At 41.4% G+C, this 16575-nt stretch overlaps 1 protein-coding gene across 1 annotated transcript in view; it reads right to left on the minus strand.

Moving 5' to 3' along the window:
* Positions 1–928: 928 nt before the first annotated feature.
* LOC134288666 (fringe glycosyltransferase-like) overlaps positions 929–16575 on the minus strand; it is a gene marked incomplete at its 5' end in the record, with an annotated part of 34242 nt that continues 18595 nt past the window's right edge. Inside the window, 3 exons of the mRNA XM_062854188.1 lie at positions 929–1181; positions 1253–1347; positions 1538–1718. Coding sequence (XP_062710172.1) covers positions 1029–1181; positions 1253–1347; positions 1538–1718 — 429 coding nt within the window. The remainder of the gene's footprint in view (positions 1182–1252; positions 1348–1537; positions 1719–16575) is intronic.

Consider the following 16575-nt stretch of genomic DNA (forward strand, 5'->3'; position numbering starts at 1 on the left):
GGTGCCCAAAAACGCTTGTAAGACTTACAGGTACTCCTTGAAATGCCCCTAGAATCTCCCTGAAACCCCCTCGGATCCCCTGAAGTGCCCTGAGAGCTCCTGATGTCCACTGAAGCTCCTTGGAATTCCCTGAAACACCATGAAATTCCTGAAATCCCCTGATACTGCTTGAAACGTCTCTTGGAATCTACAGGTACCCACTGAGATTCCCTGAAACACTTCTGAGGTCCCTAAAACGCTTCGGAGACCTTCTGGAATCCCCGGATAAATCCCCTAAGACGCCCCTGAGACTTTCTGGAAAAATAAACTGATATATTTTTTTTCTGATTTAAGATTTATTAACACAATTTCGCTTTATTATTTCTTAAAACAATAGTCAAATTTCTACGTACACCTAACTTGATAAAAACAACTATTTTCATCTTTTCAGTAATTCTAAAATTACACTTGTTCGTCATCTTGCACATATTTACACACTAAAACTGATTCGTCTAACGGAAGAGCTATACATTATTGCCTTTTTTGTTGCACAATTTAGAGCACATTGTGTTTAGTACGTTACATATATTGACATAAGTTTATAACGTTCAGCTATTGAGATAGGAAGAATTCTTTTTTTTTCGTTACGAACAAATCCTCATACAGCTGCACTTTTAAGGGACTAGATGGGCTCCTCCTAGGTAGGCCCGCATTTCTTCACCTGCTTTATACGATTGTTTTCCTAAAACCTATTCGATTCTTCTAGCTGCAATTTTACGATTAAGCTCACGATATCATACTGTTGACTGTTTCTAACGGCTAGCACATTTTTATTACAAAGCAAAATTCAATAGGTTCAATCACAGACAGTGTTGTAGTTTGCTTCCGATGTTTCCGGATTTTCCGCAGTGGAAGACCAACGGATTGTTGTCAATCATTCACATATTCATTTTTACAGAGTTTTCATCTCTCACGTCGTTGTCGTCGATTTGGTTTGGCGCTCATTAGCTGTGGCTTAGTATGGAAACTACCAAGGTGCTCAGTAGTCATCATCTTCGCTTGATCGTTTTGGGACATATACTGAAGAACGGATACAGATAGCAGTGCAGCGAGTAGATCCGCTTGGGGTCCGTCTTGAGGTCGAACCCGTCCACCTTGACCACGTTCCATTCGTTCTTCATTCGGGCATAGCTGAACGAAACCTGCGAAGGTGGAGAAATTGGGTTGTTAGAATTTTAGTACAATGGGGAATGGAAATGTGTTTCAGGTTTACCTGATCGTGGAACGTTTCCGGCCGGATGAACTCCATTGGTTCGAGGTGCGAGTGGAACGCGTCCACCACGGTCAAAGGAACATTGAGGATGTGTTCTGAAATTGACGTGAGAAGAGAAATGGGATTGTTGTTAACTTGATGTAAACGTTATATTTGTGATTAATGTTAAACCATCAGGGGATGCTCTGGCAACGCTTCCGGAGAAGCTCTAGCAAAGCTTCCGGAGAAGCCCTGGCAAAGCTTCCGGAGACTATTTCACACTGCGCAGTGTTTCCCCAAACTTACCGATGATGAATCCCATCGTCACGTCATCCGGAAAGCGAATCTTATCGCCTATGGCCACAAACTTGCCGCTGCTCGCAATCGGCAGCATTCTGAGCGCCAGCGCCCGGCTTATGCAGAACCCGGCTCCACCGGTGGCGAACCAAAAGGTTACCTTCTTGTTCGCCTCGTTGAACGATTTGGTCTGAAAGAGAGAAAAGAAGAAAAGATGAATGACATGAGGTTCTGGCAACACTGACTGTACTGATCGAGATATAATGCAAAAAGTTCAACGACTGTTTTGGCAAAAAATGATGCTGAAGATGAAGATCATTCGATTGTCAAGCTAGATGTGAGTGCACCAGTCCATTCAATCAATGGTTGAAAGGGTCATAACAAAGATGGTATCGCGCAACCAATCACGATTGCCTTTTTCGGGACCTCCACGAAGATCTTCGCAAGGGCAACAATCATTCATGCATATGCGCCAAAAAACGGTATCGGTCCGCGTCCGAGTTTGGGTATTTCTGCGCGATAGAGAGATAACGGAAGAAGAGAGCACCAACATTTGGGTGCCCAAAATCCGGTTCGAGTTGCCCGCGTCCTTCTGAATTATTCATCAGTTCGCTTTGGGGGACCCCCCGTCCGGCCGCTTTGCGCGTTCGCATCACCGCCGTTTTATTTCGATTGAAAATTTAGTTTATTCATCATATTTGGCCTTTCTTGATTTGGACTTTGTTTATTTATTGCCCTGCGATCCGAACGCTGACATAATGTGGTTCACATTTATTTAGCAATTATTGCAGTTTTCGCCATATTCTCGCAACGGGATTCGGATCGGATCACGACGACAATGGCGTCGTTGCGTTGTCATGGCATCGAGGTTTGACAGCTGTCGGCCGGTGCTGTGCTGTGCTGCCGGTAGTGGCGTTTCGTCTGATTCTCCTTAGCTTGAATAAATTTCGAATTTCGGAGATTATCGCGTGATCTCCCGCTGTGGTAGACTCAATCATTGGCGTTCCGTTTGGATTGGCGATCCGCCGGACCGCGGCATTTGAAGCCAAAGGCACATTTTATGGTGTGACTTTAATTAGATTCATAATAGATCAATTAGGTTTCGCACGCGGTTTGACGGTGGCGGCATTTTGGAACTGATTAACGTTGTTGGGATAAACTGCAAAAACTCTCCACATTTTAGATGCAAACATTTATGGATTCCAGAATCTACATACATACGCAAATACTTGTTTTTCACGCAATTAATACAAAAAAAATCGATAGACCTAATGAAAATTAGGGTTCATTCAAATATTACGTAACGCAAAATTTGACAATTTTAGACCCCCTCCCTCCCCCACGTAACAACTTTTGTATGGAAAATTTTGAAATTTTGTATGAAGCGTAACACGATGCTAGACCCCCTCCCTCCCCCCTTAGCGTTACGTAATATTTGAACGAACCCTTATGTGTGACCACACATGAACGAAGATTTTTTATACCATGCCATGTACTTAGCCAAAAATTCAGTATGATCAAAAAACAAATTCCAAATAACTCATAGGGGTAGGCGGGGCATAATGAGCACACACCAAATTTTGGGAAATGCTTTCAGCACAAAAAAAATCAGCAAAATAAATTGCTGAATTTCAGCAAAATTTTTGCTGAGTATCAGCACAACGTTGCTGATCAACTGTCAAAATTGCTGGATGGTTCAGCAAGCTGATAAATAATTGCTGATACTCAGTAAATTCGTATTGCTGAATGAAATCAGCACAAAAAAAATCAGCAAAATTTGCTGAATACCAGCAAATAAAATTTGCAGTGCACCTTGTTTTGGGAATCGAAATCACAACTTAGCATCTATCGCTTTTCTTGATACTCCCTAGGTCAATGAAATGTATTTGTAGCACTTTTCAACTATTTGTATAACTATTTTGTTGAAAAAATATGCTTCAAAGAGTTGGTAGTAGGGTGAGGCGAAATGAGCAACTGGTGAAAAAATAATGAAAATGGAAAATGGTGTTTTGATGCATATAGAAAGGTTTTGTCTGAAACTTTCAATTTATTAGCTTGAAAATTTCATTATCTATGTATTATCACCGGTTAAAAATTCCTCAATAGAAGACTCCTTGGAACCCCAAAGTTCCCTACAAATTAAACCGCGTAATCCCTTCAAATTCTCATTGATTGTTGACGGTATGCTTTATCATTAACAGGAATAGTCAATCAGCATTTGATTGTGTGCAAAACTGGTATTGATCATCCTACCCCACCTAGGGTGCTCATTATGCCTCACCCCCAAAACGCAACTCGCGATGTATACGTTTTTAAAAAACATAAAATTTTACAATATTTATAACTTTTTTCGGAATTTCAACGATTAGCTTTTGTCAGTCTAAGGTTCAAATGAAGATTGAACGTTAAAATTACATATTGGTTGCACCTATTTTACTGGATTTGGTGGCAACATGTTTAAGTTGCTCATTATGCCCCGCCTACCCCTATACCTAATTCAGGTTGGCTTTGTACTCCGCAGAATCGTTACCTGTTCTAAGGTGCAGGTGATTAACGCACCCTGCCTAGCGTATTGGGGAGTCGTGGGTTCAAAACCCGCCAGAACCACCTGGATTTTTTTCGCATTTGCCCATTTCTATTTATCTATTTTTCAACACGCAGATATTCTATGTTTTGATAACTAGTTTGTGACCACATTTCAAGCCTAACTTTACCAAACACCGTATGAAACATATGTAAACAAAAAGAGATTTTCACATAAGACGCTGAATTGGCTTCTTTAACGTGTAGTAGGCTAATAAAGATGTATAAATCAAAGTAGGCACCTATGATATTAGAAATCAATAAATGTCACTTTTAAGCCTGAGCTCCAAGAAGCAACAAGTGGTTTTATCATTTCTACACTGGCGACGAAGGTGAAGGACGTTCAGCATTCGGCGGAAGGATTCAGCAGCAACGATATCATCGTGAGTAGAAGTTTAGCCACCGGCCGGAGTATTCAAGGGCACCGATTTCATAAGGAAGGAATAGAAAGGAGTTGGCTACCGGCCGAAGCATTCAGTAGCAGTGACTTGCAGTATGGAGGTTTGGCTTCTAACTGAGGGAAACACTGCAGCAGCAGCAGCTCAGCGGCGACAGCACTCGGAAGTGAATACGGACGAGAACCAACTGAAAGTCAGCGCTAAACGGTGTAGCAGAATGGCATCGGTAATTATACAAAATTCTATTTTTTTTTTTGGTGAAAATTTGACAGTGATTTTTTTAACTGAATGAATTGAATCGTTTCGTCTTAAACCGACTTGTGCCAAAGGGAAGGTCTGTTCCTGTCTGGCCAGGGGAAATCTCAGTCATAGAGAATTTTTGTTCTAGTCTGTCTGTGTAAGGACCATGAACAAAGAGATAAATTCTAGTCTGTTCTGGAAAAATCCTGATACACAGGGATTCTAGGACATCTAGTCTGTTCAGGTGGACAAAGAGACATTATTTATAGCCTGCCCAAAAATGTTAAGATTGTAGGGAACAACGGTTCCAGACCAATTTGTTAGTGAGGATGCAGAGATTTATTTCTAGTCCGTCCCAATTTTTCAGCACGAAGTTGTTGACGTTACCATAGACCGTTGCTATGCAACGGTACAGGAATGACTAGCGGATTCAAATCAAGAAAAAAAATCAACTGTCAAATTAGAAACTATATTATGATTTGTACCTGTAATGATAATTCAAACCATAAATTTTTAGTTTAATTTTATAATCATTCCGTTTGTTGAGAATGATGTTGGTCCAACAAGCTCACGTTGGGATCTGTGGAAATGTCAGTTTCGTGCATATCTTGCGTTAAAAAACGTAACAGATCATGATGAAATGTACAAGGCTCTAATGTGTTTTGGGGGACCGGACGTTCGTAAGATTGCTCAGAATGTACCTACCACAGTAAGCAATATAATGGACAACCCGTACCGGATCGCAATGAATGCTCTTGACAACTATTACGCGCCTCGTATGTCTTTGCGGTATGAGAGATTCAAGTTCAGACAAATGATGTTTAACCCCAATGAGAAACTAGATCAATTTGTTATTCGGCTGAGGTCCCAGGCTGCGCTTTACAACTTCGATGACCAACTTGATCAAATGTTGATGGACCAGAGTGTTGTAGCAACACAAAATGACGATAAATTGCGAGCAAAATATCTCGAGGCTGATGTTTGTCTTGATGATATGTTAAAAATTGGTCGAACGCACGAGTCTGTAAAATCTCAGGTAATGTTGGACTGCATTATCCCTAGAAATTGTTGTATATAAAGTTTATATAATTGATTAAAATTAGGTACAAGAGTTTCGAGGCAAATCCATCGGGATCGGCGATTTGAACACAATGCAGAGTGTCGATAAACCTGCAGATAAACCAAATCGAACTTGCTTCAGGTGCCTCGGTAATCATCTTTCTAAAGATCCAGGATGTCCAGCCCGTCTATCGCGTTGCAACAAATGCAAGTCAAAGGGACACTTTGCTCGGTGTTGTGATCGTTTCAACAAATTCAAAAATCAACAACCCAGATTCAAGAAATCGATGAGGCAAGATGCTGGACGGTTTGACGGAAACTCTCGGTTTGATAGGCGGCCAAAATTTATTCGTGGAGTCGAAGACGTTACTAAACTCGTAGAGGCGTAGAAATTCGGGAACTTTTCCATCTGAATGGCAAGCGGTCTGTACAAGCAAAGGTAGGAGGTGTCAGTCTCAGGTTCACCATTGACACGGGGGCTGACGAGGACGTACTGAGTGAGACTGACTGGAAGACTATGAAGCAAGTTGGGTTCGAAGCATTCGGTGCTCGCAGAGGAAGCGACTAGATTTTTCGAGCATATGGTTCGGAAAAACCTCTAGTTGTACTCGGAGAAGTTGATGTAACAATTGAAATTGAAGACCAGTCCTGCCACACAACATGTTACGTTATCAAAGATGGTAAATGTTCTTTGCTGTTGGGTGACACTGCAGAAAAACTTGGTGTGGTAAAATTCCTCAGATCACTATCGGATGATACCTTACCTGCAATTAAAGGTGAGTAATGTTATGCCTACTTTATGATTATCACTGAAATACGACTTGAAATAAATACTTAAAAATCTAGATATGTGCGCAACGATAAAAATTTGACAAAAGTGTTCCACCTGTTCAACAATCTTTCACAAGATAAGTTACAAGCAATCAAAGATTTTCGTCTACCGCAGTCCGCCGAAGAAGTTCGTAGCTTTCTAGGCTTGGTAACCTTTGTAAGCCGTCACATTCCGAATATGTCAACCATTGCCAATCCGTTAGTAACTCTGACGAAGAAAGGCACAACCTTCAATTGGACAATAACACATCAAAAAGCGTTTGAACTATTGAAAAATAGTTTACTGAAGGAAGAGACCTTGGCTCATTTTGACCCTGATTTGGAGACATTCGTAGTTGCTGATGCCAGTCCAGTTGGATTAGGTGCAGTCTTATTTCAAAAAGCCAAATCAGGAGAATACAATAAAATCAGTTATGCTTCAAAAACGCTCTCGGATGTAGAGAAACGATACGCCCAAACAGAACGCGAAGCTCTAGCATTGGTATGGGAAATTTCATTTCTATTTATATGGAAAGTTTTTCTGGCTCATAACTGATCATAAGCCATTAGTAACAATATTCGGAGACCGTTCAAAGCCTTGCGCTAGGATTGACAGGTGGAAGTTTCGATTGATGTCATATGACTACAAAGTCATTTATAGACCCGGAAAGTCCAATATTGCAGATCCTTTATCCAGAATGTGCCAAAATCCGAACATTTGCCCTAACAGCTACGATGAGGAAAGCGAGCGAGGTTGGTTTCTTCAGATGCTTCTCCAGTAGCCGTTTCAACTGTTGAAATAATTGAAGCTTATAAAAACGATCTGGACTTGATGGATTTAATCAAATGGCTGCCTTACCCGCACAAACGTTGGCCAAAAACATTAGCGAGATATAAACTGATTGCAAACGATTTATCTACCGATGGGGACCTAATACTGAAAAATCAGAAAATCATTATTCCGAGAAGTCTGCAGAGGAAAATCCTACAATTGGCTCATGAACCGCACCTTGGTATCGACGCAATGAAGAGGCGTTTAAGAGAGAAAGTCTGGTGGGTTCGTATCGGCACCATGGTAGAAGATCTCGTTAAGGAATTCCATGGATGTCTGCTTGTTTCACAACCTTCTGTAGAACCTATGACACGTATTGAAATGCCATCCAAGCTGTGGAGGAAAATTGCCATTGATTTTATGGAAGTATTGATTGGAGTTCATCTTCTGGTGGTAGTAGATTATCATTCAAGGTTTCCAGAGATTGAAATTATGACATCGACAACGGCAAATTTGACGCTCTTCAAATTACGCACTATTTTTTCAAGATATGGATTCCCGGAAGAAATAGTGTGTGATAATGGGCCACCATTTCAATCAGCAGAATTTCAAAACTACTGCAAATCCAATGGCATTCGTATAAACCACTCAATTCCTTACGTACCATTCCAAAATGGTTTGGTAGAGCGCCAAAATAGGACTTTATTGAAAATTATCAGGATTAGCGTGGCCATGGGTAGAGAGTGGAAAAAGGATCTATACAGTTTTCTTCTGGCCTACCGGAATACTCCTCATTATATTACTGGTATACCGCCAGCTGTCCTTATGTTTGGAAGGACATTAAGAGACAAGCTGCCTGAAACGTCGAGTTTGCTAAATAGTGGTAAAATTGAGGTAACCATTTGAAAATCATATTTTTTATTTTTTTTTCTCTTAGGCCGTTACAAATATTTATTTCACTTTTTGTCCCACCACTCTTTGACTGGTCGAGGGGGGGGATAAAAATAATAAAGCATTTAATTTAAAAAATATTAAAAACTCATCGGATTTGTTAAAGAGTTTTTAGCGAGACCCGATATTTTGATAAATATTTTTTGTCTGCCCCCTCAAAATGCGAATTCCAGCCAAAAATTTTTGAAAGGGGGGGAGACAAAAAGTCAAAATTAAATTTGTATCAGCCTTATGTAATTTCTCACGAGATTTTTATCACAGGTAGAATTATTCCGTGATCAAATGAAGAAGGAAAAAGGGAAACAATATGGTGATTTAAAAAGAAAAGCTAAATATTCAGAAATTGACATTGGCGATACGGTTCTAGTGAAGAATCAGTTGAAGAAAAATAAACTAACTACTAATTTTAATCCGCAGCCTCATGTTGTTTTACAAAGAACTGGAACGAGGCTTACGTGTAAAGATCTTAAAACTGGAGTAGAAAGTGACAGACATGTTAACCATGCTAAACGAATCATGTCAAGCAGTCCGTTCCAGAATTCCGAATCAGCTGTAACGGGAGACATTTTTGATCCAAACCAGTACGAAGCTTCCAGTGTTCCTGAACAGTGTAATGAAGACACCCGAGAGAACTCCAGTGGACCGATCAAGAAATCAAAACGAGAACGATGCGTACCTGGTTACTTGAAGGATTATAATATTAATAAAATTGATTGCTAAATTATTATTTTTTAAATGTTAATACACTAACACAAATATATTTAAAATAAATATAAGGAGGATGTAGTAGGCTAAGAAAGATGTATAAATCAGAGTAGGCACCTATGATATTAGAACTCAATCAATGTCACTTTTAAGCCTGAGCTCCAAGAAGCAACAAGTGGTTTTATCATTTCTACATAACTGTGTTGAGGTAATTCCATATTCTGAATCTGTATGCCAATCTGAGCCAAAATCGAAATTTTCATGAATTTTGGTGACCGGAAACCTATCTAAAAATCAAGTTGAAGTTTGTATGAGAGCGATTTGTCGAATCACCCCTCGTCGCATTTTGTACTGGGCGGAGCTGTCAAGCAGTTTCCCAGCTGTTTAATAGTGATTTAAAAAAATACCTTTGAAATTGGTTTTAGGTATCAAAATAAAGTTTTAAAAATCTGAAAAAACCATGGTGGCTCAGAAAAAGGTGCTCTTTCGAATAAAATCAAAACATTACTAAATTTTACAAAATTTTAAAACCCAATGTCGTTGAGGTCTACTTGTATCACTCACCTTTAAGGATGATTTGTGAAAAAAATACCCGGAACATGTGTGTTACTTCGGCTAACATATATGACAACAAGCTCGCGGCAAGTAACTAACAGTCTAATTTTTTTCAGCTTCCAAGACATGTGCGTCATCATCGTTATTTTCAAACCACCGACATCATAATTCACATAATCGTCGTTAAAAAAAAATGCACCGATGCGCTCGTGACAAAAAAAAAAATTGAATAAATTCGCAAAAAGAAAAATATGGCTACTTGGGTGGACACATGTTTTTACCCGTTGTCCGTGGTTACCCGCGCTAAAACACGACGAGAAAAAGCGATGCCGACAGGCAGTCTTCTAGATGAAAACAAGAAGCACTTGCGGAGGACCCATTCGTTGATGCTGAAGCGCGGGAAGGCCAAAAACAGTCAACGATGATGCATGATTATCACATTTGTTGGTCACCACACCACAACGCATCGTACCCGCACCAAAACCAAAAGTTATTATAAATGACCCCGTGCGTCGGGGTTTGGGCAAAATTGTCCACAACCGGAGGTGAGATCTCCAAACGTAGATTATAAAATGGTATGTGGTTTTGTTGGTTGACTTTCGCTCGGCTTGGCTTCAGGAGGACCTGTGCTGCTGTGGGTGAATGTTTGCATGCACCGACCGCATCAGCGGCCGGCGACACCAGCAGCAACATCTCTTGCAAACAACACGACAGGGGAGAAGCCCAGGCAAATTATACGTTTGTCAAGAGCTTGGATCTGTCCTGGTTCTCCGATTCCGACGACGACGTCGTCGTCCGTGAGACCAAATTACAATACCTTCGTGACAGTAGGGGCGTGTTTAGCCTTAAAAATTTGCGTGTGAGCAATAGGTAGGTATATCAGCTACCGTCAGGGCACCGTTCGTTGTCATTGTCACATTTGGCCTCGTCCGTCCCCGTCCGTTGCAAGGATCGGACGGAGAAGACAGACAGAGCGACGGAACACGTGTTCCGAAAACACTCACTGTTAACGAGAGAACACCGGGGAACGTGCGGACAAATTAACTGTCTTTCATTATCATTGCCAAGCGTATGCTTTTGTCGCTTTGTTGGAGGTCATTGTTACTTTTAAACTTTGTACCCACTGTCCCCTCTTATTTTTTTTAAACGTTAATTTTACTACACTCAAGGCTGTTTTTAAAATTTAACCTTCTTCGTGCATTAGCTGACGCTCACCTCGCTGACGTAGTGCACGTTTTGGGGTCATAATGACCCTATAATGCACGACGAGGGTTAAAAAACCGTTAACGCCAAATTCTAGTTAAATTCTACTAAGTGGAATTAAGTTTAATTAACTCTTTTTTATCCAAAATTAGAGATGCATGCTAATGTTATTGAACGAAAGTTTGCTTGTCTTTAGCCGCATTTCTCTGCGTGGATGAAAACAAAATCTGAAAACCGACTTTCCAAATCACCACAGATCAGAAACCTTTTCCAAGACCTGGTGGAGCTCTTCCTCGGAAATGACCGTTTTCCAGCGTTGTGTTGATCGCTCTATCCCTAATTAGTGATGATATATCGATTATGAGGGCCATTGTCCCAGCTTTCTTTAGTCGTTACCCATTCCCACTGCATCTCGTTCTTACTGAATCTTGGAATTTCGGTATAACGGAATAACGAACCGGAATCACAGCATACATATGGGATACTAGACCGGCCCACATTTGTATGGTGAGGAACAAAAGTTGGCAAAATTCACGGGGCACCCTCTAGAATCGTGCCTTTAGATGAGAAGAGCAATCTGTGAAAATTTCAGCTCAATCCGTTTAAAACTGAGCTGGCACAAATGAGTTGAAGGTTTGTATAGGATCTTCAGTTCAAGTATATGGGAAATTGGATGACCTTCGAAAGACTTCAGCACGCAGGTTTAGAGAGTTTGATTTGGCTCATAATTGAAAAAACAGTTGTCGATACCCTAAGGAACAACTTTGTAGAAGACCATATCATGATAAAACTCAATTTAGTTGCGGTCTCAGCTAACGAACGCAGGATGAGGACATCTGCCCCCGTTTACTCTCGGTTGTTACATTCAGCACGTTTTCGCCATTCGATACATGCGCGCTACATCATAGGCAGCTATGTAATTCTTCTTTGTCTCGATAACCGCCCACGTGCGTGAGCATATGAATTGAAGGACAACATAGCCGCCTATGATGAAGCGCGCAAGTTTTGAACTGCAAACACGTGCTGGATGTATTTAACAACCGAGAGTAAACGGTTTCCTGCTTTCGTTAGCTGAAACCGCAACTAAATTAAGTTTTATCATGATATGGTTTTCTACAAAGTTGTTCCTTAGGGTATCAACTCACATTTTGTCAATTATGACTCTTCAAACCTGCGTGCTGAATAAGAGACTGGCGGTCATCCAATTCCAGATATATTTGGACTGAAGATCCCATACAAACCTTCAACTCATTTGCGCCAGCTCAGTTTTAAACCGATTGAGCTGAAATTTTCACAGATTGCTCTTCTTATCTAAAGGCACGATTCTAGATGGTGCCCCGTGGAATTTTCCGACATTTTTGTATTTGGGCCAGTCTAATGGGATACCATCAATGACTTAAACTGAAAACAAGCATTTTGTTGGGCACAGTCAGTGGTTTATTTGTTTTCTATTTAGTCATCATCATCAACTGACTAGCAGTTCTGAACAAATTGACCTTGATTTGATTATGATCTCTCCCATTTTGCAATCGCATGTCTAAATCTAAAGCACGCGCTAACCGGCACAGAATCGTGTCACTAATTACATTAAATGACAATGTAGTTTTCTGGCACCACCATCATCCTGTTTCATCTAAATAGACAATTATCATTTTGCAGAGAGACATTCCGCTACCATGCACTGTGAAGCCGATCTTGATCCAGAGTGAATGAAAAAATGAAGCCATTTTAAATTAAATGAGTCTAAACCTTCATGGATGTCTCAGGAAAGTCGCTGCGTCACCCCGAGTCCGCACCTACTTCGACCGCTTCGCGCCTTTTGTTCAGAGGAAAAGAACTGCCGTTCCTTGCCTTTTGTAGAAGAGATGAATGAATGAAGAGAAGATGATTTTAAATTCTTGGGTTTTGAAATCAGGATGCTACGCGGTTATCTCCTGCATTGAAATGGATAAAATTCCACCTTCACCGCCTGGAGTGAATCATTTCCGTTGGGTAATTGTAGGTCCCTAGATAGACGTTCACGGACGTTTCACGGGAATATTCTCACGAGCGAGCGTGAGGTGGTGGAGAGGTGGCGGCAGCATTACGATGAGCACCTCAATGGCGACGTTGAAAGTACCGAAGGTGGCGTGGTAACAGATCTAAGGGTATGTGCACAGGACGAAAGACTTCCGGCCCTGACCTCCAAGAGATTGAGGAGGAGGTTGGCCGGTTGAAAAACAACAAAGCCGCTGGAGCAGATCAACTACCAAGCGAGCTTCTAAAATACGGTGGAGAAGCACTGGTGAGAGCACTACACTGGGTCATTACCAAGATTTGGGAGGAGGAAGTATTACCGGAGGAGTGGATGGAAGGTATCGTGTGTCCCATCTACAAAAAGGGGTGTAAGTTGGATTGCGGGAACTATCGCGCGATCACACTACTGAGCGCTGCCTACAAGGTACTCTCTCAAATTTTATGACGCCGTCTATCACCGTTTGCAAGAGAGTTCGTGGGGCAATATCAGACTGGATTCATGGGTGAACGAACACGCTACAACGGACCAGATGTTCGCCATCCGCCAGGTGTTGCAGAAATGCCGCGAATACAACGTGCCCATCGATTTCAAATCGGCGTATGATACAATCGATCGAGAACAGCTATGGCAGATAATGCACGAATACGGATTCCCGGAAAAACTGATACGATAAAATAAGGCGACGATGGATCAAGTGATGTGCGTAGTTCGAGTATCAGGGACACTCTCGACTCCCTTAGAATCTCGCAGAGGGTTACGGCAAGGTGATGGTCTTTCGTGCTTGCTGTTCAACATTGCGTTAGAGGGTGTAATAAGGAGAGCGGGGATTAACACGAGTGGTACGATTTTCATGAAGTCCGTTCAGCTGCTTGGTTTCGCTGATGATATTGATATTATTGCTCGTAAATTTGAGAAGATGGCGGAAACGTACATCCGACTAAAGAGTGAATCGGATTAGTCATTAGTGGTTAGAGACGAATGCCCCTTCAGGGTAAAGTCTCTATAAACAAAAAAAAAAAAAAAAAAAAAATTAGTCATTAGTCATTAATGTGTCAAAGACAAAGTACATGATGGCAAAGGGCTTCAGGGAGGAATCACCACGCCCGCCACCCCGGATTTATATCGACGGTGATGAAATCGAGGCGGTTGAAGAATTCGTGTACTTGGGCTCACTGGTGACCGCCGACAACGACACCAGCAGAGAAATTCAGAGGCGCATTGTGACAGGAAATCGTTCTTACTTTGGACTCCGCAGAACTCTACGATCGAATAAAGTTCGCCGTAACACGAAGTTAACCATATACAAAACGCTGATTAGACCGGTCGTCCTCTATGGGCACGAAACATGGACCCTAGTGCAGAGGACCAACGCACCCTTGGAGTTTTCGAACGGAAGGTGTTGCGTACCATCTACGGCGGAGTGCAGATGGAAGACGGGACTTGGAGAAGGCGAATGAACCATGAGCTACATCAGCTGCTGAGAGAACCAACCATCGTCCATACCGCGAAAATCGGGAGGCTACGGTGGGCGAGTCACGTCATCAGGATGTCGGATAGCAACCCGACTAAAATGGTTCTCGAGAGTCATCCGACCGGTACAAGAAGACGTGGAGCGCAGCGAGCTAGGTGGGTCGACCAAGTGTAGGATGATCTGCGGAACCTACGCAGAGTGCGGAACTGGAGACAAACAGCCATGGACCTAGTGGAATGGAGACGGCTACTTTGTACAGCAGAGGCCACCCCGGCCTTACCCTGATCGATAAGTAAGTAAGCAACTCAAATGAGTTGTATATTTAAAAAATCATTGCAAACATTTCAATTGCAATGCGCAAAGTGTACCTAGACGCAAAAGATCGTGCTCAAATTTTGCACAGATACTCAGGACCAGAAATGGAATCAAAAAAGTTTTTATCTGAGAAAACGGTTCCGATGACCCACGCTAATGAGCATAGATGACCATACAATTCGTAGTTGCTATTCCGTGATTGACGGTAGCAATCGAAATTCCAAAGAAAACCAATGAATGGGGCTTGGGACTGGCTAACTATTCTCAATCCGCACAGATCGGGAGCTCCCATGTTTAGTAATAAGGTCAGTACTGGCGCTGGCCATGTCTTTACGATTATCGAGGGGTAGAGGGAATGAAAGTAAGACCACCGTTGTTATGAAGATCGAATGTTTTTGTATCTCCACGATTGTTTCAGGAAGGAGTTTTTGTTAGAAGGATACATTGTCATGTCTAGGAGCCACTTTTGGTTGTTGATGCGATCTGACAATGAATAGGTGATGCGTTGGGACCTAGTGTGCATGGCATTTCTGGAGAATTTACCACATAGTGAAGATCTGGTCCGTTGTCGATCGGCCGTCGATGAAGTCGGCTTGCTAACTTGGATCATTTCCGTCCTCTGTGCACTGACGTAAGTCGTTTCTTCCGTTGCTTCGACCTCCCGTGTCAACATTCTCCACGTCATTTAGGTGTTCATCGAAGAGTTGCTTCCACCTTTCAATCACCTCACGTCCGTCCGCCAGGAGGCACCCATCTTTATCCTTGCTCGCGGTACGAAGCCGTTGCGGGATGCTTTGATCTTCAGGTATAGCTTCTGTGTTTCTCAGCCACGGCACAGCAGTTCCATTACCTCGCCACGGTGCTCCATTTACCGTTATTATAAAATAAAATATACCATCAAAACCTGAAACGCCATTCTCTTTATTTATCTATCCTACACCTCTGGACAAATTTTTAAAATCATCGTTGGGCGAATTTTTGAGTTACGCCCTTTTAAAGGGCCTAACCTCTTAAAAAATCGAGTTTTCTATAGAATAACACCACATTTCATAAAAGAATCATGAATTAAAGGCATCAATAACAGAAATTATCATGAACAATATTGAAATTTGGTAGTATGCATCCATATGAATATCGGTGGAGTGCATTTAGTATCAGAATTTATCATTACGTCAATATATGGTAGAAGTTCTTAGGGCCTATAGAAAGCAAACATTACATTGGTGTAACAAATTCAATTAAAAGTATATTGTAATGTGTTCCACATGTCAATAGATGTTCATATTACTCTCCGCCAGGGCGATAGTATTCACATGCATATCAACATTTCAAAAGGACGTAACTGATCTTTAAAACAATATCTTTTCCCATAGCTGTACATCGTATCTCATCTTTCCCAGGACACCAACAACCACTATCGGAAAGAATTGCATTTCCTCCGTCCAGTAGTGGTTGTACAATGCTACGGAGAGATAAAGGTTTGGTTTTGGCAAGCAGTTTCGCTATTTTGAAATGTTAGCGCCTATATATTAAGAGCGTACACTCTCTATACAGAAAATCTGCTTTAAAAACAATAGTCAAATATGGGCAACCACAAATTAAACAAAAAGAAATATGTCTGTGTGCCAAACGGCTTAAGTTAAAAGTATAGAAAACCAAAACATTGAAAGGCCAAACGACAAAAAGTCGAATCAGGCTTCAAATAATCACACATAAAATGCAGCATGAAAATTCTTTCTTTGTTTTGAAATATGTAGGTAAGACTTTTTGTCCCTACTAATTTTATTTTTTTCGACCTACTATACATTACAAGAAAAATTATCGCGCAAAGTTATGCAAAAATGTAAATAGATATGCGCGGTTACATTTAATCTTTTCAGTGTCTTCTGCGCGATCAATCATTAGCTATTTTCCGCATTTATTGTAAAAGACACGAACACGATATGATGTACTGGCGACGATCTATTA

This window comes from Aedes albopictus, chromosome 2, assembly GCF_035046485.1.
Source record: "Aedes albopictus strain Foshan chromosome 2, AalbF5, whole genome shotgun sequence".
In the NCBI taxonomy this organism is placed as follows: Eukaryota; Metazoa; Arthropoda; class Insecta; order Diptera; family Culicidae; genus Aedes; species Aedes albopictus.